This window comes from Corythoichthys intestinalis, chromosome 3 (genome assembly GCF_030265065.1).
Source record: "Corythoichthys intestinalis isolate RoL2023-P3 chromosome 3, ASM3026506v1, whole genome shotgun sequence".
Classification (NCBI taxonomy): domain Eukaryota; kingdom Metazoa; phylum Chordata; class Actinopteri; order Syngnathiformes; family Syngnathidae; genus Corythoichthys; species Corythoichthys intestinalis.
Window position 1 is genome coordinate 19,667,533 of NC_080397.1, and position 26,275 is coordinate 19,693,807.

General features: G+C 37.1%; 1 protein-coding gene across 1 annotated transcript in view; it reads left to right on the forward strand.

Moving 5' to 3' along the window:
• The first annotated feature begins 351 nt into the window (after nucleotides 1-351).
• Nucleotides 352-26,275, forward strand: part of ercc6l2 (excision repair cross-complementation group 6-like 2) — a 41,875-nt gene continuing 15,951 nt past the window's right edge. Inside the window, exons 1-16 of the mRNA XM_057832569.1 lie at nucleotides 352-599; nucleotides 2,259-2,638; nucleotides 3,658-3,774; nucleotides 3,962-4,155; nucleotides 5,649-5,742; nucleotides 5,854-5,921; nucleotides 7,814-8,021; nucleotides 8,096-8,236; nucleotides 8,707-8,823; nucleotides 9,809-9,928; nucleotides 10,703-10,774; nucleotides 16,503-16,648; nucleotides 19,680-19,775; nucleotides 19,906-20,005; nucleotides 20,850-20,996; nucleotides 23,703-23,795. Coding sequence (XP_057688552.1) covers nucleotides 575-599; nucleotides 2,259-2,638; nucleotides 3,658-3,774; nucleotides 3,962-4,155; nucleotides 5,649-5,742; nucleotides 5,854-5,921; nucleotides 7,814-8,021; nucleotides 8,096-8,236; nucleotides 8,707-8,823; nucleotides 9,809-9,928; nucleotides 10,703-10,774; nucleotides 16,503-16,648; nucleotides 19,680-19,775; nucleotides 19,906-20,005; nucleotides 20,850-20,996; nucleotides 23,703-23,795 — 2,118 coding nt within the window. The 5' untranslated portion in view covers nucleotides 352-574. The remainder of the gene's footprint in view (nucleotides 600-2,258; nucleotides 2,639-3,657; nucleotides 3,775-3,961; nucleotides 4,156-5,648; nucleotides 5,743-5,853; nucleotides 5,922-7,813; nucleotides 8,022-8,095; nucleotides 8,237-8,706; nucleotides 8,824-9,808; nucleotides 9,929-10,702; nucleotides 10,775-16,502; nucleotides 16,649-19,679; nucleotides 19,776-19,905; nucleotides 20,006-20,849; nucleotides 20,997-23,702; nucleotides 23,796-26,275) is intronic.

The window sequence follows — 26,275 nt, forward strand, 5'->3', positions numbered from 1 at the left end:
ATATTTGTGTTTGTATTCTTTTGTTTTTTTGGTTTGTATTAGTATTGTCTGTATTGTTGTATTTGTATTGTTGTTTATTTTGTTGTGTTGTTGTTGTTGTTAATTTAAAAAAAAACATTTGATTGCGACTCGTTTAGTGAATTTTTATATTGTCTCAGTACTTTCAACATTGTTCGATGGTAATAACGAAAATTCATCATTATTGGTAGCTCGAGAGAAAACTTTATATCACCATGTCTAAGATGAAATACCTATGTAATTTTCAAAAATAATTATTATTTCTTATTGCAGTGTACTATACATTGGTATATGATCTCAGAGTCGAATGTCGAAAGTGCGCCGCTGAATCTCTAGACTGGTAAACAAGGCTGCTGGTCATGAAGGCAAGACGGCACACGAAAGAGGAGCAGACAACCACGTTAATACCTAATTTTGGAAGATATACTGCGAAATAGGGTTTAATTCAAGAATTAATTACACTTTATGTAATTTGTTAAGTGTTTGCTAAGTCCATCAACCTCGGTATGATTCCGCGTGAAGATGAAATAGACGGGAATGCTAAGGATGTAGCGTGATGGAGTCAACTTCAGATGAAAAAGGTCAGCGAGTTTTTGCCTGATTTGTGATAACGTCTCATTCATCTTTGTGGACTGCTTTCATTAACGTCTGATTAATAAATCAATATGTGTAACGTGCCTACATAGAGTTATTCATGATTCGTGATGGTTTACTAATATTTACTTCGACTGTGACATCAAAGACAATTTTTTGCCCATTTTTCCTACACTGCCGCTACAGCCGCAAATTTCTTAAAAATAAAACCATGGCACATCTATTTCGATCCATGCGTATTTAAAAAAATGAACCAACTTAATGACACAATATTAATATACCAGTTTACTAGTGTGGGTTTATTCATTTTTGTAAAAATATCATAAACGCTAAAAGCCTGGCACACCTATCAAAGGGACCTCAAAGATTATAGTGATACATTTTCAAATATCTTACTAAAATGTTTTCGTTTTGTCGCTATGTGGGATTTTTTTATGGGAACGGGGATATGAATGGGGGGGGGGGGGGGGGGGGGAGTTGAATTCATTGAATTTTGAAATTTTGTACTAACTGCAGTGCAGTGGTTCTTAACCTTGTTGGTGTTATGGAACCCCAGCAGTTTCACGTGCGCATTCACCCAACCCTACTTTAGTGTTAAATAAAATATGATTTTTTTCTGTTGGGTTTATTAATGGGTACAAATCAAAGAGCAGGCAAAGTGGCCATATCTTAGAATTTGGCTCTGTTCACCTTGAATTCAGCAAACGTTGTGTTCTTATATTCCCCATCTCCATGCAGCTTCTCGAAGTGTTCCTTTAGTTTTGCCGATGCGAGGTTAGAGTTGCTCAACTTGGCATTGCAAATCATGCAGCTAGGATGCTGACTCCCATCCCGTTCCGTGATACATGAGAATCCATATTGTATACAGTATATTCGTCCGACCACATTCTATTTTTCTGGACATAGTATGGATCAAAATATGAAGAAAGTCAATTATACGACTTACTACGATGACTTTCAGACATTGTATCACTCCTCAGTGCACTAAATTATTCGCAGCACTGATTGGCCGAGCAATGTCACGTAATCATCTGCAGCCAGTGATGGCCAAGCGGGGCATGCCATCGCATATAGACGTGATGAGTCGGTTTGTCTTGACCTCAGCGGCAGAGGCTCCACCGAACCCCTGAAACCGACTCACCGAACCCCTAGGTTTCGATCGAACCCAGGTTAAGAACCACTGCTGTAGTGTATTAACCTTTGACAAAGATGAAGAACTTTCAGTATACTGTTTAGTTTTAAGTAGGGATGTCCCCAATCCGATCACGTTATCTGAAATTAGGCTGATTGCGCCATTTTTGATGATCGGATGAAAAGGATTGTTTTTAATTTAAAACAAAACAAACAAACGAAATTAATTCAAATACAATGGCATTGCCAAAAGAAACAAAAATATGTACGTTTTATTCTCTGCAACACTCCCGGAAAAAGAGGAAATACAGTAAACAATAAAGTACTGTAACATGTTAGGAACTTTTGTTCAAATAAAAAAAAATATTTATACTTTTTCGTTATCAGATCGGGACTCTGTATTGGCATATTCTCAAAATCAGGTGACTAGGACTTGGACTCGGGTGCAAAAATATTCGATTGGGACATCCCTAGTTTTAAGTGTGTTCCAAAATATTTTTTAATTATTTCCACAGCTTTGCCCACCTGTGATCCCCTGGCTGCTGATCATATTGTTGATGACACTACCCACAGACGGACTGCCACGTCTCATAATGATGGGAATGAGGACAGTGATGGGCAAAATGAGAACAAGGAAGATGCTGCATCAAACCTCTCAAGCTCAAATTTAAATAATGTGAAGCGAGAGAAACCGCTGTTTACCAGTGGAGCGGGACATTCAGGAGTACGTATTCCATTAAAGCTGGGTGATGGAAGTGAAGACAGTGTCCCTTACACTATCAACAGATACCTGAGAGATTACCAGCGAGAAGGCATTAGGTTTATTTATAATAACTATTGCCATTCGAGAGGATGTATCCTGGGGGATGATATGGGCCTTGGGAAGACTGTGCAGGTAAACACTACAGCAGCCTGGAACATTTGGTAAAGGTGTCTGCCGAATTAAAAAGGCACAAGATACTATGTTTACTTTGCCAAAGTGGAAGTGATAACAAGACTATGTTTTATTACTTTCTTGCCAAAGATGTAGCATACTTTATTTTAGCTGTAGTTTATGCCAGTGCGGCTAAATTGGTTCTTCTTCAACCATTTCTGGGACAGTGGTTACTACAGTGGACATCTATTCAAAAGAGGGAAATTAATATTGAAGACATTTACTGATGGTAATAGACATCCAATCCATATCGATCGCTTCCAGCCCCTCTCAGTTAAAATGGACTGGACTTCTATTCCTGTCAATGGCAGCCAAAGTATTCAACTATGTGAGGTCACAAGAGATTAATAAATCAAAAAATATAATTCCCAGAGCAAAATATACACGGACCACAATTATTTGAATTTGTCTTCATTCTTCTACTTTTTGATGTATTGCAATTTGTTTGAAAATATTTTTTCAGAATTTTTTTTATTAAAAAAAAAAAATATTTTACTTAAAATTATTTGTATTTTTTTTGTTATTATTTTATTTATATTTTTTATTTATTACTATTTAAATAATTGTTTTTCCCAAAAAAGATCTTTCAATAATTGCTTCATTTTATTTAATAATTTTACAAGATTACATGGTTACATTTAGATTAGATTACAAGAGTTCAAGCAAAGGTATATATTCATTTGTCTGATATCCCTCCAAAGTGCAAGCAAAGATAGAATATTATTTAAAAGTGCACATAAAGAAATAATTTTCGCTTCATTTTTTTTTTTTTTTAATTTGCCAAGGCTCAGTAAAGTTGCACTGTCCGTCCAAGTAAACTTTAACTGAATTAAAAAAAAAACACATTGAAAGAGGCCTCTTATTAAATGTGATGATGGAAATCCTTCATATCTGTAATTTATGTATACGATAGCTCAACATGATTAAACTGTCAAATTGCGAAGCCCGTTCTTCTCAATTTTGTTTGGATTTCGTTGCAGGTCCTTGGTTTCCTTGCAGCGGCATTGCACAAAAAAGGAACTTGGGAGGACATTGAAAGTAACAAGCCTCACTTTCTGCAGAGTCAGACCTCATCCAAGCGTAGCAGGCCAAATAGAGTGGGTGCAACAATAAGAGCATAAAATGGCTTGAATAACTGTAAAGGCATTACTTTTTTAATGACGTTGATCCAGATGAAGACTGCATTAAGTACAACAATAATGCGAGAAAGGGAGGATTGCAGTGGCGGGGATTACGGTTGTCTGCAAATATCATCAGCACGAGTGTTTTTGCGATCTGTTGTAGCTTTTCCTGATTGTAGCCCCGCTGTCAGTGCTGTATAACTGGAAAGATGAACTGGACACTTGGGGCCACTTCCAGTACGCGGTGGTCCACGGGTTGAGGAAACAGGAGGAGCTGGCTCGCGTCAAGAAGGGCCGCGTGGAGATCACACTCACCACCTATGAGACTCTTCGCCTCTGTTTGACTCAGTTTAATAAGTAAGACTTTGAAACACAAGTAAGACACAAATGACACATTTTCTAAATGCATTTATGTTGTTTACATTGATGTGCTTGGTCTGTAGTAGGATTTTGGGTACCTGTCTGTGGTGTTGAATTTTAAAATGTGACCCAAGTTTTTGACTGGTAGTCTATGTTATATATCCCAAAAACACAAATTTCAGTTGGAAGAATTTGAAGAACTCGCAAATCTTGAAGGTGTTAAAAGGCATTCAATTCATCGTTTTCAAAATAAGCATTTTTAGATGTTATTGAGATCCCACTAAGGGTTTAACCTGGTGCAGAATATCAAACAAACAAAAAAAAACTTGTAAAACCCAGTCCAGATTAGCAGCAGGTACAGTATAAAATCTGAAACCGTTTTTGTTGAGGAAAATAATCATATCTGCCTTCTCAGGCAGTAAGCGTAAGCGTTCTGGACAGTGTCTTCTGCAGTGGAGGACACACGTTCACTAGGTGTAGATGGAGCTTGAACGCATAAATATGAAAAATCGAGAAAAAGTCGCAAATGTTGCTTAGGGGTAAGGTAGTTGTGAGCCACTATGCACTTTACACACATGTACCTTAGCTGGGAGCTACGACGAAGCATTAGTATAATTTCTTCTTTTGATCATAATTTGATGTAGATGAGGCAAAATAATAAGGGTTTCCCTGTTTGTAAAACTGATTCTAAAACAAAAGATGCTTTTAATACTGTTGATTTTAATGGAGGCGGCAATGCGCCACGTAAAGTACTTAGCTGCTTCTATAGCTACATTAGCCCGACGTAATAATACGATTTATACTTGTACTATTCCATCCATCATCTACCGCTTAATCCGGGGTCGGGTCGCCAGGGCAACAGAAGACAGACGTAATTTATTGGTTTACTTACCTGGTTCTGACTGGCTAGAGGACCCTCGCAGCGTGTCAAATACACGGCACTCAGCTATGCACTACTCGGCACTTGTATTCCATGAAGCCAGAGATGTTTAATCATATTGGTCGTGCAACCACCTTTGCGTTATATAGCTGTATTACAAATGTTGCACTGAGCTGACTGGTCATTTTTCTTTTTGAAGTTGAGCTTTTGAGTGACGCCACACCCATGTCCATGGTTGAAATAAAATTGTAATGCACAAACACACACTTCATGTGGCTTCTTCTTCGTAGTGTTAGGCAGCTATTTTTTTCCGATCGGCGGTCAGGTTATCGTAACATGGAATCGAAATATAAAAATTCGAACGGTTCCGGGAGAATCGTAGTGTTAGTCCCGGATCCCATTGACACTTGATACCCAGCCCTACTCATCATGGCATCAAAGTATAATGTTAATGTCAAAGATTTTGAAAAATATTTGCCCCGACACCAGATGCGCTTATCAACAAATTTATCGTAGGCAAAGCATGGCATTAAAATTGATCACATTTTATCGCTGCTTGCAGATTCAATTACTATTTGCATTCATCACATGACCTTTTCCTCTCCTACAGTATCAACTGGTCTGCTGTGTTTGTAGACGAAGCTCACAAAATAAAGAATCCAAATTCTCAAATCACTCAAGCCATGAAGGGTCTCAAGTGTCAGGTAAGATTTTGTTCTTGTTTTTATATAACACAATGTGTAGCGTTCATATGAACCAGTGTTCCTAATTTTGTTGAGGGGGAATTTATGTATTCATTTGGCCTTTTTTCTTAGATCAGAATTGGCCTAACTGGCACCATTCTTCAGAACAACCTTGAGGAGTTGTGGTGTGTTATGGACTGGTAGGTTTTTTTCTTTTACGTTATTTGTAGAGGTGTGCAAAATTTTCAATTCTTACATTATTCGCGATTCGGCCGTGGAAGGTTCGAGAATGATTCACAAGCATCCAAATTCCGATTATTGAAATATGCCAAGTAAAGGGAACTAAAAGACAGTCAGCGTCATCAATAATCGATTTATAATTGAATCATAGCCTTTTAATCATAGTTTTAAAGAGCATACGACACGAGAAAAAAAGTCTGAAATTGCATTATTATGTGAAATAGAATCATATTTTGAGACGATTCGACTATATACAACAATTTAGCAAAGCGCAGATGACGAGAAATTAGTCTTTTAATCTGCCGGTTAGCCACGCCTACCATTATAGGGCTTTAGCGTCCCCAACAGGTGGATGACGTAAGCGGTAGACTGGGCTCATCGGTTTTACTATTCAGCCCATTGAGGGGGAATTATTCAGAACGAGGAAAACGCGACGAAGAGTGCCGCAAAATGTCATTGTTTCAGTCTCTCTGCTCCAATATTTTTACAGGATATTCTTTTTATCCAAGTATTTTTCCCCAATAGCTATATAAATGGCTTGAGAAGGACCAGTCAGCCCGTCGAGGGGGAACTATTCACAACGAGGAAAACGCGACGAAGAGAGCGGCAAAATGTCATTGTTTCTGTCTCTTTACTTCAATATTTTTACAGGATATTCTTTTTATCCGAGTATTTTCCCCAATTGCTAAATAAATGGCATGGTCATGACAAATAACAGTCTTGTGCTGAATGGAATATGAAATAATAAAAATGCATTATTTAAGGCGGACATTGGAAAAATTACTCCATAATGGTCAGAACTGTCGACTTCACCTTTACTGTCGCATCTCCCGAACGATATTTTATGACACCTAAATTGGACATATGTCACTCATTTCCCTTCCCCGGCTTCGGAGAATGTAAACAAACCAGAAGGCGTGACAGCTAGCCGACATGCTAACCCGAACCGAGTGATGTTTCAAAGTCTTCGAAGCGGAAAATCACACATAACTAGCCTGGATTATTTGACATGACGACCCGGTTGTCGATTGTCTTCGCGGATCAGCAAACCGCCCGGCGGAGAGCAATTTACAGTTCGTTCCCCAGAGGAGGGTGGCTGGAGTTGTTGTGCAGCTAACGTTCTGCTAATGAGCATGAGGAGAGCTTTTTACATGCCTATCAATGATCAAACGTAAGTAGTCCTTTATTTAAAGGAAGTTTGTAGTGTTTACTTTGTAATCGCTGTATTCGCATTTGACATAATACAAAACAAGATGTTTACTCACTTCCTCGTAAGTCCAATGGTCCCACAGTAAATATCCACGGTGAATGGGAACCTTTTGAAACTCCAAAAAGGCGCATACGCCTCTCCCTCATACAGAATGATTTTTCTGCAGCCGTTTGGCTGGCGTGATGCGAAAAATAAACGTATTAATCCGCAAAATCAGCTGAATCCTTCGTCCTCATACACAACAGTACACTGTAGCGTGAAGAGGACGTCTTCTACCGTACACGTCACAGCGCCCTCCTCCTCAATGCAAGACTGAAGCCGGAAGTCACTCATTTTCATGGCATCAAAAAACTAAATAAAAATAGCGATCGCTTCCACACACATCCAAGCGGTATATATCATTCAGGGGCATAAAATACCACGTGTATTATGAAATAAACATGCTTTTTCGTGTCACATGCACTTTAATGGAATCGTTAGGTGCCCAAAGATTCCCACCTGTAGTTATTTGATTATTAAAAAGTCATCCAATTCCTAATTTGTCAAAACTCTATTCTGTGAGTATCAACAGATTCAACCTGTTGCATGTTTTGCTTCTTTTGGGAACTATATTTTACTTTTTTTGTTTGTCCATCCACCCAGGGCAGTCCCTGGCTGTCTTGGCAGCTTGGGTCATTTCAAGAATAAAGTGTCAGATCCAATTGAGCAAGGCCAGAGACACAGTGCAACAAAGCGAGCTTTAGCGACAGCGAGGAAGACTGTCAGTGACCTAGTGAGGAAGATTTCCTACTACTTTCTCCGAAGGACCAAAACCTTGATTAAGGATCAACTTCCCAAGAAGGATGACAGGGTAGGTGACGGTATACTTAATGATATTGATCCAGTGGTGCTGTAATGCAGTGCTATGTTTTATCCCCACTCTAGGTAGTGTACTGCTCTCTGACTGACTTTCAGCGCATGGTCTATCAAACTGTTCTGGACACTGAAGATGTACAGTTGCTTCTGAGATCTTCAGAGAACTGTGATTGCCTAAGTGGAAACACGCGAAGGAAGTGCTGTTATAAAGTAAGTTCACCTCTGAGATATGTGCCTTTTACATGCCATATAACATGGTGTCCACAAGGTTTTAATAATTGTCTTCCATTTGATTATAAGCAGGATTTTGTGGAAATTCAGTAACTTACCTTTAAAAACAACAATAAAAATAACTCAGCTGTTTTTCTTTTAATTTTGATAAGATAGCAGGAGTGTTGCTATCATGGGGGTTGTGGGTGTGTCTATTTTACCACCTCAGAATGATAGTATTTCAACTAATTCTATCACATGCAGAGAAACTGGGTATGGGGATTGTATTGTTACTGAGCTATGAAACGGTGTGTCAGAAGTGCAGGATGACTTACTGACAGTCTCTGAAAATTGCATACGACAAAAGATTGTTGTTAAATTGATTTACTCCAATACCCAACTACTAGTTCAAGGCGTTAAAGAGTCATATCTCCACAACATGACGCTTTTAACAAGTTCCTCTTTTTCAGACAAACTCAGAAGGCGTACCTGCAAAGGAACTGTACTTCACTTACCTGACTGTTCTGAGGAAGGTTGCTAGTCATGTTGCACTCCTTCAGTCTACCGCAGGCACCAGTAAGAAACAAGTACGTAGTATATTTTCAAGTCAATGTTACTTATTCAGCACTTTGCAAGAATAGCTGCATCTCAAAGAAAATACAGTACATAAGGCAATATTGACATTATTTGTCATGCATTCCCATTGATCCTAATGAGACTTTTCCAAAAGCCTAATCACTTAAGCAGTGTTCAACTGGTATGTTGCACGTTACACATATTACACGTGCAGCCCAATTCTAATTTACCTAAAATATCTTTCACATGTGCGTTTGCTTTCAAGTTGATGCTAAATCAATTTGGGAAAGTTACTTAAAATACATAAATAAAAAATATCAAATAATCAATAAAAAAGGAAATAATTATAAAATGCATATAATTTTATGTATGATGCAAATAAACGACAACAGACACAATAAGAATAAAAAGCATAGAGGTTGCTTTGATCTGGAATGTCACAAATTCAAGACAATATGCATCAATGTTAAAGCAGCACAGGAACGTTTACTATTTTTAAGTACATTTTCTATCACTGAGACTCAGTTTCACCGTGATAAAGTTTTTTTAATTACTGGCCTGATTAGATGAAAAAAAAAATCAAACACAAAATATAGCTCATGTTAAATTGCACTACCTGGGCCAAAATGATGACAACTTTACCTCTTCGGTTGCATGCCACAAAGACTGTTCTGGGTAGCATGATGAGGAGGCTGTGCTGTCAAAAGTCAAGATAAGTCTTGTCTTTTCATTAAAAATGGTATCTTGAGAGGTTTGACCAATTTGTAAAATCTTGTCACCAAAAGTGAGACATTTGCCCACAATCCACATTTAAGATGTTGATGGGTAATGTCTGGACTTTGGAAATTGAGAGAATATAGCCACTGCAATAAATGTGTGTTCACTGTATTGTTGTTAGCGCTTTAACTGTTATTGTGTCCGAATGCAGATTTGAATTTCACTTACAATAACCCAACCATACCAATTTTTTGCAATTTAATTCATTTATTCCTCTAGGAAAGGTGTGTGAACGCCATTTGTAAAAAGGTGTTCCAGAAGTTTCCAGACTTTGTCCAGAGGTGCAAAGACGAAGCGTTTGAGGCTCTCTCCGACCCGCTGTACAGCGGCAAAATGAAGGTGAGGCACAGGGACAGTGCTCAGTGAACTCTTCATAGAAGACTACGTATATAGTGGTGTTGTGACACACAAAAAAAACAATTCCACCGCAACAATTCCGGCTTTTCACGTTGTTTTCTTTCTTAAAACATTGCGAGCGCTCCGTTGTACCTGCAAAATGGCAAAGTGGATTCAGTGTGACTGCAGTTGTTGACCAATTTAAAAATAATAAATCTGAACCAAATACTGCTTCATGTTACCTGTAATTTATTGGGCTTTTATTTTGAAGTCAGCCAGTGCGTTTCTGACATCGTCGTGGTGGCTTGCTTGACTTGCTGACGAAACACTGCACACTCGAGCGGCAATAATGAATAAATCAAGATATTTCTTGACATTCTGAAAGTACATGACCAACACGTTTAAAATGTACACTTTTTACTTGTTATGGTATAACGTGACACTATTCAGACCATAATTTCTCTTCATTGTGACCCCTGTATCTTTTATTTCTTTAATTTTCTGATCCCATTTAAAACATGCCATGCGAGTCTTTCTTTACCTGAAGAATGGACTTTTATAATATAACTGGCTTCTTTATGATTGATGTCTACATTGGAAAAAAATCTTAAGGCTTTGTTTCCATGTGGTATCAAATTGTATCGTTTTGTATCCTATAACGAATGGAATCATCCACGATCAAAACTGAACTAAATCGATGTCGAACCTTTATGGCTGTCATGCCAAAATTTCCAAACCCTGGTACAGTATGGTAATCAGTTTATTTTTCCTTCTCAGGTTTTGCAGAAGCTAATCAGATTCTATCTACAAAAGAAAGACAAAGTGCTTCTTTTTTCACTGTCAACAAAGGTAAGGTTTGTGTTTTAATGTGTGATGATTTAAAATTAAGAGGAATAATGTATTTTGAATAATGCATACCAGGACTGTCAATCTGGTGAGCAAGTTCTGGGTTTGAATCTGGGCTCATAGACTTCACTATCAGTTGACGGGACTCGGGGCCGATCCGTAGGAGGCCTATATTAAAAAATTTAAAATTCAAATATTTTCAAAACCAAAGCCACTAGCGACCTGAAACCAAAACTGGCACCTCCCTTAGGCATATATGAGTCTTCATGAGCAGCGGCATCAAAAAATTCAAAGTCGTTCCACAATAAAATCCTGATTAATAATTATTTTTATATACAGGTAAGTATAACAAAACTTAAAATGGCTATAAAATTCTCAAATTTTATGTTGGATGCACAAAAATCACCAAATGCAGAGATAATCGCCTATAATTTCATGATCAATAGCAATAATTAACATATTATAAAACATTTTTGCCAGAAATAGCAACTTCCTTTTTTTTTTTTTTTTTTTTTTTTTACAAAATCCATCATGGCGGCTGTCACAAAACAACAAGCTTTTTAAGGTGAAAATTCTCGTAAATAAATGCTTAAATTACGCAATTTCTATAGATATGAACTAGGGCTGTCAAACGATTAAAATTTTTAATCGAGTTAATCACTGCTTAAAAATTAATTAATTGTACTTAATAGCAATTCAAACCATCTCTAAAATATGCCATATTTTTCTGTAAATTATTGTTGGAATTGGAATTATTGTTGGACCGAAAGATAAGACACAAGAAGGATATATAGTACATTCAACATACTGTACATAAGTACTGTATTTGTTTATTATAACAATAAATCCACAAGATGGCATAAACATTATTAGCATTCTTTCTGTTAAAGGGATCTACGGATAGAAAGCTTTCCTTTTGAAGAAGCAAGTAAGACCTAATGACGTTAAAATAATAATTATTGTAAAGAAAAGAAACTATTGTGTACATACTTCTTAATCCATTTTTTTGTGTGTGTGTGCACTCCATGGGGCAGCTTTGAATCTCATGACACTTTGTGTAATGACAATAAAGGCGTTCTATTCTATTCTATTCTATTCTATTCTATTCTATTCTATTCTATTCTATTCTATTCTATTCTATTCTATTCTCAAGTCTGTGGTAAAGAGAAGAATAACGTTGAAGAACTAAAACAAAACACACACAAACTCAATACTATGAAGCAAATGAATTGAGTTCTACTAAGGTAGACTCACACTGTGAATACATTTTAGTAAATGTTGACTCACCCTCGCCACACCCGAAAAATGTATACACAGCTTTTGTACCATCTTTCATTTGACAAGTTAGGAAATTGAAAATTTGATGATTTGTGATCTTTACGGAGTATTTCGGAGGCGTTTACGTTCTTATATGGTGGCTCCCTTTTACAGCCACTCAATTTTCAGACTTTAACCAGACACTTAATCGGTGCTGCTATTGGAGCCTTATGCCTTATTTATAGACAAAACACAAGCAGCAGACCTTGCTCTTTCTCTCGTGACAAAGATTAGTTGGTAAGCCGTGGGGCTTTATGAGCAAAATCAATTAGAACTTTTAAGAAAATGAGATGCACTGTCACCTGACACTGAATGATAATATGAAGTAGAACTAATAGATTTTCTGCCTTTTTGCCCCAATCAAGAAAGCGCTGTTGATATTGATGCTGAACTTTTTATTTACAGTTGTTAACTCATTTGCTCCCAGAAACGTATAAATACATTATATTTTTAAATGCTTCACTGTCCCAAAAACGTATTTATACATCTTTTGCGTTTAATTTTTTTTTTTTTTTAATAAGAAGCATATATAGCTTCCGCTCTATCTGAGAAACAAAGAACAACGCTCCAGACCCATTTTAAAGCAATAAAACTGGCAACTGGAGGGCAGTAGGGCATTTTGTAAGACAAGGCAACCCGATTCAACAGCAGTGAAGGCCGGGCAGCATGGTCGGAGCGTTGGCGGCATGATGCCAGGCGACGCTCCGACTGAACAAAATAACCGAGAGGACGCCTGGGAGGCCAGGCGCTGGACGACCGAGCAAAACGAGCGAGACCCCTATTGCAGCGGCTCGCCGAGCAGACCCCGCAGAAATGCAAAAATAATCCATCTTTGTGAGACAGACAACGATGAGGGAAAAGTTTACATGGCTGACGTGGCAACAACGGCGTCATCTCAGCAAAAACCGTCATCTCTCAGTAGTCACGTGTGAATAAATTGTTACTTTGCTATCAAAAGCTCTATTTGTCTGGTTGTTCATGGTATTTTGTAAAAGGCAAACATTATTCAGATGTTTGGGATGTAACTAATGCAAAAAATAGCTTGGTTAAAGTCAAAGTTATGTTTGAAATGTATGCGTTTACAAAAAGCTCATTTTCTCAGTTTTTTTCACCAGAAATTGGAAAATTGCTCAAACTAAGCTATTTTCTAATGCTGATTTCTAAAGAATGGGAAAAGATATCAATTTACTTTTTTTTCTGCTGAAAGAAGAGAGTCTAAACTTTCTTTTGGTGGGTTCCATGTTTATATAGCAATACAACAGAATTTTCTGTGGGCCTTGCAAAATCAATCAAAATCCAGAAAAACGGCCGGGAGCGAACCAACCATTTACCTTCAGACCATTTACATAACGCATACAATAAATATAAGAAGGTGCTGTTCTGGGTGTGAACATGCTCTACCTATTCGTCGTCAATCAAAGGAAATCAAAAAAGGAAAGGTCAAAGATAAGCAGGCACCTTAGCACAATGTCACTTACAGCTACAAATCAAGTCAGAAACCTTGGCGTAATTATTGACTCAGACCTAAAATATGATAGCCATCTAAAGTCCGTCACTAAATCTGCTTATTACCACCTAAAAAATAGGTGACTCTGACTCACCAAGACATGGAAAAACTTATGCATGCATGCATTCATTTTCAGCAGATTGGACTATTGCAACGGTATATTTATGGGTCTTGATAAAAAATCAGTCAGGAAGCTGCAGCTAGTACAGAATGCTGCAGCCAGAGTCCTCACAAATACAAGGAAGCTGGACCACATTACACCGGTTTTGAAATCGCGATACTGGCTTCCAGTGAGTCAAAGGATAGACTATAAAATACTACTGCTCGTCTACAAAACACTTAATGGCCTTGGACCAAAATACATGCTTGATTTGTTAGATTCCTACGAGACATCTAGACCCCTAAGGTCGTCTGGAACCGGTCTCGTGCATGTTCCAAGAACAAGAACCAAGCAGGGTGAGGCAGCATTTAGTCATTATGCTCCTCACCTCTGGAACAAGTTACCTGAATGTCTGAAGTATGCTCAAACTGCTAGCTCCTTTAAATCAGGGCTAAAAACGCTTTTGTTTAGCACTGCATATCCATAACTGTCTATATATTTCAATCTACTTGCTTTGTATTCCTCTTTTGCTTATCTCCATTGCTGATTTCAATTATTATGAGTAGTAGAGCTGGGAATCTTTGGGCACCTAACGATTTGATTACGATTATGATTCAGAGGCTCCGATTCGATTATAAAACGATTATTGATGCACCCCCCTCCTTTTTTTTTTTTTTTTTTTTTTTAAATAAAGTTTTGTACATTAGTTCCAAAATTGTTCAAAAATACTCGCAGGCTAAACCAAACTACTATTTCAGTATCAAGTTAACATATAGCAGTAAACATATATACAAAAATAACATTAAATAAAAAAACTCCAGTCCCCATTCAGTATCAGCAGCTTTAAACTACATTCAATTAGTTTAATGTTGTGAATCAACCGTTAAAGTTGTTAAAATTGCTCCCGTTATTCCATAATTTCCCTTTTGTCTACTTTTGACATGTGAAAGTTTTAAAACTATTTTAAAGATAGATTCAAGTCAATATTTTACCGATTTAGGAGTATTTTAGATAAAAAGTTAATTAGGTTTGCTTGGAAGGTTCGCTACAACAGCATTGCAGGGAAGTTTACTGCTTTAAGATGGCGGCCGTTTACTAACGCCCGCATCTAGCTTTTTGCAGATGTGCTGCTACCGCTACCGAGTCGATAATCCATCTAGTCCTATATAAATGATATCTACCGTAACATTATGTAGCTTAGCTGTACTTGTAGCAGCTTTTCGGCAGCAGTCAAGTATGTTGTTGTGTTTTTTTATCTCGTGGCATGAGTTGAGCTAGAGCCGTGAGTTGAGCGTTGGCATTACCCGAGGGGCCGGTTAATGAGAAGCATAATGTTTAGCTACTCCCGCTCCGTTCCGTCCCGAAGACCGCGCGGCGCGCTGAGTGTGTTGTACTTCCGCTTTACTTGGCATATTTCAATAATCGGAATTTGGATGTTTGTGAATCGTTCTCGAATCTTCCACGGCCGAATCGCGAATAATCTAAGAATCGGAAATTTTGCACACCTCTAATGAGTAGTAGTAGTTTTTGTTTTATTTTTTATTTATTTTATTCTATTTGTGATTAAATGCGATTTTTATGTATAAATTTTATTTCCTATTTTGATTGTCTTGGTTTTTACGTTGTATTGATTTAAATGTGATTTTTATGATCTTCATGTGATGATAAGCACTTTGAATTGCCTTGTGTTGAATTGTGCTATATAAATAAATTTGGCTTGCCTTGCCAAAGCAGCCCCTCTATTTGCAGTGCAGCTACAGTTCAACTGGGTAACAGTCCGTGCATGCCCATAGCATTGTCACAGCACTCTGTATGGCAAGAGACAATGTAAAGCGATAGGAAAGTGTGCTTGTTGAAATTGAAACACATACACAATTAGACATGAAATGTTAAAATCCAATGCTGTAATTCCTAGTAGCCATACAATGGAATGATCACAGATCACTTTTTAAAGTTTGCTCAGATCAATCTATGTAGCGTGTTGACTTGACGAGCAGAGATCAATCCAATTGGATATTAGGAACACAGGCAGAATCAACAATTTGTATTGAAGTAGTCATTACACTCTTAGTTCAATGAACTGATTTATACTGTGATTCAGAGGGTTTGATTCCTTTGGTGTCAATTCAAATTCCAAAGAAGTTGGGACCTTGTGTTAAACATAAATAAAAACAGAATAAATGATTTGCAAATCATGTTCAACCTAAATTTAGATGAATACTGTATAAAGACGTAATATTTGATGTTCAAACTCAATACCCGTTAACTTGGAATTTTATGGCTGCAAACCTTTCCAAAAAAGTTGGGACAGGGTCATGTTTTGCACTGTGTTACATCAACTTTTCTTTTAATGACACTCAGTAAATGTTTTGGAACTGAAGACACAAATTGTTGAAGCTTTGTAGGTGGATTTCTTTCCCATTTTTGCTTGATTTATAGCTTAATCTGTGAGCATTCCTCAATTTGACTCACCCAGCTCTTTTAGGATTTGTTGCGGCCATTAAGTTCTAAGTGGATTTTATGAATCAATTATAGTTTATCAGTTTAAACTATAAATATCATGTTTTCATACTGTATTCAATTAATTATAGGTTGAACATGATTTGCAAATCATTGTATTCTGTTTTTATTTATATTTAACACAACGTCCCAACTTCATTGGAATTGGGATTGTATTTATAAGGGGAATGTTATCTTGCATCAGGGTGTTGTAATTGTCTCTTTTCAATTAAATTAGATGAGCTTGAATTGCAGTGAAAATTCACAGATGCTTTACCATTGGTTTCTTTTGATTTGGTCCTTGGCAGGTGTTGGACATTCTGGAGAGCTACTTCATGGCTGAGGGGCATGACTATAGCAGATTGGATGGGACCACCAAAGCTAAAGAGAGAGTGCACATTGTCAAGGAGTTCAACACCTCTGCTCACATCAACCTGTGCTTGGTGTCCACCATGTCAGTGTATACTCACAGTAAATACTCAAAAATAATGTGCGCTAGGCCTGAACGATATTGGAAAAAACTATTTTTTTTTTGAGGTGTGCAATATATTGCGATATTATATTGCGATAGTAAAAAAAAATATATATATATATATATATATATATATATATATATATATATATATATATATATATTTTTTTTTTTTTTTTTTTTTTAAAGAAATTTTCACTAGATGACTTGAATAGCTGTTTGGAAATACTTTGCATGACACACCGTGACCACAGTGTATTCATATAATACCGTTTCATTTGTGAATGATTAAGATTGCTGTATTATTATGAAGGGATCCAGGAAGCAATGTCTGCACAAAATAGATAATTTATTGAACACAATATTTGACACTTCAACAGCAGCAAATACATTAAATGACAAATAAAAGAGCAGGTGCATTCGTCCCCTAAGTTTTTGACAAAATATAACAATAAATAAAAACTTCTGTAAAATAACAACAAAGTTGTAAACATAGTTGAACAAAAATATTAAATATGACAAATAAGAGTTGTTCACAAACTATAACAATAAATAAAAACCTCAGTAAAACAATAAAGTTGTCAACATATTTGAACTTAAATATTAAATCTGTCAAATAAAAGTGCAAGTGCATTAGTCCCCTGAGTTGTTTACACAAAATATAACAATATAAAACTGCAAAACTGCAACAAAATTGTAAAAATATTTAAAAAATATTAAGTATCAAAACTTTATGTGCAGCTGTACTATAGTTATTTGAAAAATACGATTTACAATTAATTTAAATATAAAAGAAACAGAAACTCAATTGAACTTGTAAATAATTGAACTGAATAACAGCAAATAACTGATGAATAACAGAACCATTTTAACTCCCAAATTTCCTGCCTTCCTGTTAGCTGTCACATGAATAAAAAGAAGAAAAGACATTCCTGCAGCTGTGTTATGTATTTGTCTGCATATCGTCCACCTTCCTTGCTCAGCAATTCTCAACTGGGTCTCATAGGTTTTTGGCCAAGACTACTAGTTTATCCACCATTGCAGGCTTGAGACAACAACGCTGGCACGTAACAATGTTCCCACCTGTACTAAAAAGCCTCTGATGGGAAGCTCGTAGCAGGAATGCATAGATACCTGCGTTTTAAATGGTCCCACATGTTCGACGGATTACTTCTTGTTGAGGCAACCATGGCGAGGCACTGTCAACAGGGCTGTTTTTTGTTCCTTATATTCTTGTCGATAGCCAAAATACTTCCAAAACTCCTTTTGGAGACAGTCTTCCCTATTCAACGTGTTGCTTGCTTTCACTTTGAAAACGGCCCCTCCTCCCTCCGCTCTGCTGTTCGGCCCCTCCTCCCTCCATTCCGCTGTAGCAGGGGAGGGGCCGATGACTGCGAGTTGGAGGGAATGAGATGAGAGGCTGTGCGCTCTCCTTCGCGCTCCTTCCTCAAAACAAACGTTTGTGGATTTAAAAAAATGAAATGAAAAAACTATCGCACGTCCTTGCGATGGGACTATTGCGCATGCGCACATCGCGATGGCGATGTTTAAACGATATATCGTTCAGGCCTAATGTGCGCTACTGTATTTCTGCAGATTGTCGTTTGACAAAAATGACTCAACTATACAGTGAGACCATCATAATGGGAACATGATGCGTTCCACGGCCAAGCTCGTAATGTGGATGTGCTCGTATCATTAATGTATTTTCTCCATAGGAAATTTAATGCCAGATAACGCGTGCAACACTTCCCACGACCCCCTCAAGTTACCCCTAAACTATAAGTCAAGGCATCATTTTTAAGGCTAAACATCTAAAAAGGAAATGTAAAAGTATAAAAACAATGTTATTTATACACAAGCACTTACCAGATTGTAGGACTCGAACGCTAAAACGCTTTACAAAGATAGCTGAAATGCACACTCTTTTCATTTTATCTTCTTATTCTGTGCTTCGTTTAAATTCCAAGCATTATTTTCTTTTTCTTACTGTCTTTGGTCGCCATTCTCTTGGTGGACATGGTTAATGATTTACTTGTAAGCACAAATCATTCGGATGCACTTCGATACAAAATTCTATCACCGGAGACAACTGGGATGAGCAAGAGGTGGCAGATGGGGGATTCAGTTGACGTGAGACGCTCATATGCGCCCTGACGGAACGCTCAGACACTTGAAGGAGACAAAGCAAGAGAGCGCTTGCATGTCACCTGTCGAGATGCTGAGGCAATCGCACACGCCAAGCGAAAGGCTTTTCTGGAATGTTTGCTCGCTTAATGAGACTCAAGTTCATTTTCTACATGAACTAGTTCAAATTGCAGTTTGCAAACGTTAAAATGAACTGTTCAATTCATAGTTCATAATTTATAATTTTGAACTAAAGTTCATGATTTAAAAAAAAATAACTTTAGTAGTTCTTTTAGCTCTGCACATGCAAATGGCTGCAAATGCAGCGATTCCAAAGTAAACACCAAAAACTTTCTCTAAATAAAGAATTATCCACAGTATAACATGAGGTGCATGGAGTGCTGCTGGGTGTACAAAGTACACTTTTGGTGCTCTTTGGTGTGGGGATCAAAAAAGCGACAATTCAAAAAGCAGAGGCACTCAAGAAGTACAAAAATAAAAAGCCTTAGAAAGGAATTATCTACTTAGGTTTGGTCATGGAGGAAAGTTCTCTCTCAACGCGTCTTCCCAATGCCGTTAAGCATTTTTTGATGACATGTACTGTGATGTGCACGAGTTACGGTGCATAAAAAAATAGTTGACATCACTGATAGGCTATAGTCGCGTATGTTCTTTGCTGCACGAAACCAGTACTTGATAATGAACGAGGTTATGAACGTCACTCACAACCGCTAGAATGAGCACCTTCACAGTAACATTCATGAGTCCAAAATATGAAGCGTTCAGTTCATGCTCGCTCAAAATATGAACGTGTTCATGCACAACACTGGCTGTACCAGGACTGATATGAAGACTAATTGATAAATACAGTATATATACTTTCCAGGGCAGGTGGTCTAGGCCTTAACTTTGTAGGGGCCAATGTTGTGATATTATTCGACCCAACATGGAACCCAGCCAATGACCTCCAGGCTATTGACAGGTTTGTCTGTCTTCATTTTTGTCTTCACTTTGTCTGTATCATATTCCAAAGTTTTTTTTTTTCCTTCATCCAAATGTTCCACTATTTAACGTCTGTTCGGTGGTCATTTCTATTATGTGCGTCTCTTCAGAGCGTATCGTATTGGCCAGTGCAGAGACGTGACTGTTTTCAGGCTCATCTCATTGGGGACCGTGGAGGAAATTACCTACCTCAGACAAGTCTACAAACAGGTACTCAGATACTGTAATTATGAAGTTAATGTAATGCCAGAAATCATAACGTGCCACTGGACAGCGTTTCCTGTTATTCTTTTTTCCATGATTTACTAGGACAAATATCCTTACATCATACTGTACTATACCAACAATGTATAGTGACAATTTAACAATAATTTGCTCTCAAAATATCACCATTAATATTTGTTCAGTATATAAACCTTTTGGTGGTAGTACTGTTATAATTGTTCGAAAGTACTGCACCTGGTATGTGTTGACTCAAAAAAGGTTGGGAAACACTGATATTGAGAATCTTTACTTTCTAGTATATCAAAGGACAGTCAGCCTCGGGCCATACTCAATAGTTTATCAAACGATCAAACAAATGTTTAATGTCTTAAACTATCACGGTTTTTTGTGGGTTTAATGTTTACGGCTTCATTAGACACCGCAAAAGATCTCTTGAAGAGATTCCTCACGACATTTTTTTTTTTTTTTTTTTTTTGCCTTTTTGAAGCTCCCTATTTTTTTCTGGAACAAAACTTTTTTCTTGTACATAAACCCTGTTGTAAAACCTCGATATTTAAACACTGTTTAAGTATAGAGGAAACATGACCAACATATATGTTGATAAACAAACAGTTCCTAAAGATTGAATGTGAATTTAATGAAATGAAAAATTACCTCTGAACTGTACTTATAGAATAAAAAACTATTTCATTAAAATAATTCTGAGGGCCTGTTAATTGCTACTTCCAATTTTAATTTGTTGTTAGAATTTTGTGTTAGACCAAATAAAATACTTCATAATGATGATAGTTAAATAATCACTGACAACCCTTTCTTTGTTTACAATCAGCAATTGCAAAGCTCAGTTGTTGGCATGGAGAGTGCGAGGCGGTACTTTGATGCCGTGCAGGGCACCAAAAAGGGGGAGCTGTTTGGGATCAATAACCTCTTTAGGCTTCAGACCCAAGGGACATGCCTCACACGCAAGATACTAGAGGTAAGATTTTGTGTGGCTATATATAAGTACAATATATATGCCAATCACGGCATTTTTCAAAGGATCAAAATTGGGGGAATGGGATTGGGTTTTTAATATAAAAAATATATATATATATATTTTTTTGCTTCATTCTCGTATAGCCTCACCTCGCTCCTGCTAGCTAAGCAGTGCGACCAAACTTTTTTTTTTTTTTTTCCTGGTCACCAGCTTGTGTTTGGTAGTTAAAGTTAACGACGATTGACAGGTTTGTAGCTTTTATCTACTCAGACTAGCTCTGCGATCAAAGGTGCAAATGTGTCAATTATTGGTTAGTTTGTTACACACCAGTTTGTGGCAACTCATTCAAGTGAGAGGCTCTTCTCGGCAGCGTGAGCGTCAAAGCGTGAGTGAATTTGATTGGACTCACTCAATTAAGCATTTAATAAAGTCAAGCATTTTTTATGTTATTCTTATTCATTATTAACATGAAGAAGGCTGCACGGTGGGACACTGGGTAGCATGTCAACCTCAAGAAGAAAGTTAGTTGCAACTAATGCAAAATGTAACTGTGATATTGCAATGTTATTTTTTTCCATTCAGGCCCAATTTATATCTTTTTTTTTTTTTTTTTTTTTACTTTTTAAGGGCTAAAAATTGACAAAATAATCCAGAGATACAATGGCATTGCCAAAAGATACAAAAAATATATACATTTTATACTCCACAACACCCGGAAACAGCGGAAGAGGAAGTACTGTAAAAAGTACAGTATAAGAACAAACCAAAAAAAATTTCCCCGCTGTCGGATCGGGACTCGGTATCGCCAGATTCTCAAAATCAGATGACTCGGACTCGGGTGCAAAAATATGTGATCGGAACAGTATGACATTTTCTAAACTAAAGAAAAAGTAAAGTTTTTTTATATAGGCATATTCTGTCACCAATTGAATTTTAAAATTATGTATCCACATTAAGCAATAGTTGGCTTAATTCAGGTTTTTTTGTTTAAAAAAAGAAAAAGATTTTTCTGTGTAGCAGCTTATATTGCACAAAGATAAGCGAATTACTCCGTGACGTGTCGCAGTGCACTGTTTACGGAAAGGGAGGTCTCGGCCATCATGCTTTTGTGGAAACTTTTGAAGATTTAATGCTACCGAAGCACACATTTTATTTAACCTGATAGCTTTGCGGTATCAAGAAGCAAAAGGTATTTTTGTGCTTTGGTTTGTCATTGCTCGTTCGCACATTTTGTTTGTGTTGTCGAACAGTGGTGTTGTATTTCACTTGTTGCTGACATACTGTATATGTGTACTGATGAGCATTTGTAGTGCACAGGCATCGGATACTTATCCAATTTATATTCACATATGAAAGAGGCCCAGATCGGATTTGAAAACATAGGAATTGGACTGTTCATACTGCATGAAGATATCAGATAAGTGTTGAAAAACGGGGTAAAGAAATCGGAATTGACTTGCTGTGTGAACTAAGTAAAACTCCTTTAATCAGCAGGTTATCCCTTGCTTCAAAGAATACCGACTATTTTATATTTCAACTATGCTGGAAAATAACTTTTATCAGGTCACTGCTCACCCTTACAATGCACACAGTCAACCCAAACGGTTTCTCTGATAAGTCTTCCTTAATTTTGTCTTGAAACAAAAACATTTTATTCTTTTACTCTTAAACTTTTAACATTTTTAAATATACTGTTGTATCAATGTTGACATTGAAAATATGCAACTTTCCGTCTTAAAAATGTGTTCCATCTTTCTAAAAAAACATATATATTTGGGCTGTCAATTAATTTTTTAAATTAATCACGTTAAATTATTTGACGCAATTAACGCACTCCCCCCGCTCAGACAGATTTAAATGACAGTACAGTGAACTGCTTGTTAATTGTGTTATATGGAGTTTTGCCGCCCTCTGCTGGCGCTTGGGTGCGACTGATTTTATAGGCTTCAGCACCCATGAGCATTGTGTAAGTAATTATTGACATCAACAATGGCGGGCTACTAGTTTATTTTTTGATTGAAAATTTTACAAATTTAATTAAAACGAAAACATTAAGAGGGGTTTTAATATAAAATTTCTATAACTTGTACTAACATTTTTCTTTTAAGAACTACAAGACTTTCTAACCATGGATGAATGTTAATGTTAATAATGTTAATGCCATCTTGTTGATTTATTGTTATAATAAACAAATACAGTCCTTATGTACTGCATGTTGAATGTATGTATCCATCTTGTGTCTTATCTTTCCATTCCAACAATAATTTACAGAAAAATATGGCATATTTTATAGATGGTTTGAATTGCGATTAATTACGATTAATTAATTTTTAAGCTGTAATTAATTCGATTAAAAATTTTTAATCGTTTGACAGCCCTAATATATATGAGTTGTCTAAAAATATGCAGCTTTTTCTCAAAGAATTTATACTTTTTGAAACATTTCACATTCCCCTCCAATATTATCTGAGTTTTCATTCCACATATGCAAAACTGTTCCCAAAAATATACAACTTTCGTCGGAAGAATACAAATTTAGTCGGAATTACTCCTTTAAAAACAAGAAAATATGAATTTAAACTTGAATACATGAGATTTTTATCTTGAAAATATACAAATGTTTTTGTCTTTTTACTTGACAGTGATTCGTTATCCAACAAAAATGTTTTGCAAATGCATGCCTATTTGTCTGTCTCCTCATTCCAGCGTGAAGGGCAAGTGGAGGCGGGCGTCATGACAACTAGCACACACACAAACGCGGAGGCAATGGGGAAGGAAGGCAAGATGCACTGCGTTAGCGTGAGTCCCTCTGCTTTTCTTAGAGCACCAAAACACGAAGCACACATCTTTCCCATCCCTTGCCCACACATCTCTCCCCAGTGGCTTGCTCAAACCTCACTTTCCCATGCTAAAAAGGGGGATACCTCATACTGGGGCCTTCCTGTGTGTCAGTCAACCAGCCGACTAAACCGCATCTGGTTCTTTTGAGAAATGATCACAAACTACATCTGCAACTTTTAGAACTGTATATATGGATGAGAGGGGAAAAAATGTAAATATGTTTATCTGATTGATCAGATTGAAATAAAAAGTGATATTTACGGATGTCACCTGTCCGATCACGTGATGGGAACTCGGGCTTCATCACGTCATTTTAAGAAGATCTGAACCGAGTGAAAAAGATCGGGTTTTAAAATGTATTTATTCATTTTGTATGTATTGATTTATTGGCTGCCATAGGCATGAAAATCTCTCATCTTTCGGTGAAATTCGCCGTTTTGAAGTCAAAAAGGGTGACTTACGTGAATTGTGTGGATCTGAGGAGACATTTTTTTGGAGGGGGTGGTTCGAGAGATTTTTTTAATGTCGGATGCCTGGTATGCAAGCGGGGAAAGCAGCACAAAGCCAAAAAAAGCGTACCAGAGTGGCCAAAACAGTGTCTTATTTCAACGAAAAAGGAGGGTTACACTCTTGTGTCCTGTCTCTTCAATGCCAAACTTGGCTGCATGCTGGGCGGCCGTGAATGAACACCTAAATAGCCGTCACCCAGATGTAATTTTGGAATACGACAGGAGACAATTGCAAGCTGCAGATTGTAAATCCATCTAACTAACATGTTTTATTGAAGTTGCTAAGCCTGTCGCGATATGCAATGAGTCCATTTATCGCACGGAAAGTAAAAATGAGGGCGGTAATTTTCAAGGCTGCGTTTTATCGTCGCGTGGGTGCGTGCATAGATTTGTGCGTGCGTGTACATGTGCGCGTTGATGGCATATGAGACTCCAGTTCTTTTCTCAGTTGTTTATTGGTCATCAACACACCGTAGAATTAAAGTTCAGACATACAAAATAAGGAAACACAACTATATTAAACACTGTAAACGTTAGCATTGCTACATTGAGGCTAATGGTGAAAAAGGCAACCTACTTTAGCCTGCTATAAAACATTGGCAGTCTTCTCCAAAACGCAAACTTGTGGTTAAAAGGTGACACTTCAAACATGAAAAATCGCTGGTTAACAGCATTTGCAAAAAAAAAAATGAAGTAAATTGATTACTGACACCACATACAATGACAAAAAGAGCTTTTTTTTGCAGAGTGTAAAGCTTACTGTTAGCGGTTTAGCGAATGTACTTCCAGTGAACATTTCAAAATAAAAGCATGTCATGTTTGTCACATAAATAACGAGTTCTGGAGTTAATCCAACATACTTCAGAGTGAGTTCAGATTAGGGCTGGGCGATATGGTCTTAAGCACGTATCGCAGTAAATTGAGCAGATTTACCTCGATAACGATAAATGACCATAAATTTGCCCAAGCGGACTGTTATATAATTTGAAAATCTGAATCAATGCATGAAATACAGATTAACCGTTTCTTGTTGATTTATTTACCAGCTTTCAATTTAATATGTTTAACAATCGTACATGCAGTCTAAACATTAAGTATACAAAAACTGATTGTAAACAATAAGAATTCAAGTACGAACATTTATAACAGCTTGTATGGCTTGAACAATGTACATTGTCAAAATCAATATGCCTGTGCAAACATGTCATTGTAATACAAATGACTTACAGCTTGAACAGTACACTTCAAAAAGACAACTTATTGTTAATTGCTGCTGTGACATATTTACTTAACACAAGTGTTTACTTCAAGGTTTCAGTTTTTTTTTCCCTCAGTGCATTTTTTAATACATGCAAGCACACATGAACCCCCACACAGACACATTAAAGCTGCATTGATCTAATGACACAGAATTAAGCACATACAGAAAAATAGCTGGGGCCATTAACCCTTTAACACCGAACGTGTCGGCAGCGACGCGTTTATGCATGTCGTATTTGAAGCTTCGTCACGCTGTAATTACGTCACCCACGTGCCGCTGGTTGGTCTCATTTGAAAGTGCGGAAGCTGATGTCCACGCCAGTTTTTATCTGAAGTCAATCGACCATGAAAAACGGGAGATAATGTCATTTGAGTTTTATAGTTTTATTGCACTCATAAATATGCATTAAAACGCTGCATGTACCATGTATCTATCTCCATATTTCCATCATTTCTGGTCCTTTTTCAAAACCGAACGCAGCACAAAAGACTACATATCCCAAGATCCGTTGTGATGTCAAGAAGGACGAACCGAATGTGAACATTTTTAATAAATTGCCGAGCTAGGCGCCAACTAAGGAAAAGGAGGCATGAACACCGGTTGGATTGCGCGAGCGACTTTGAAACGTGCAGAATGAATCGAAAACTAAATTTAGCGCAAGCTAATGC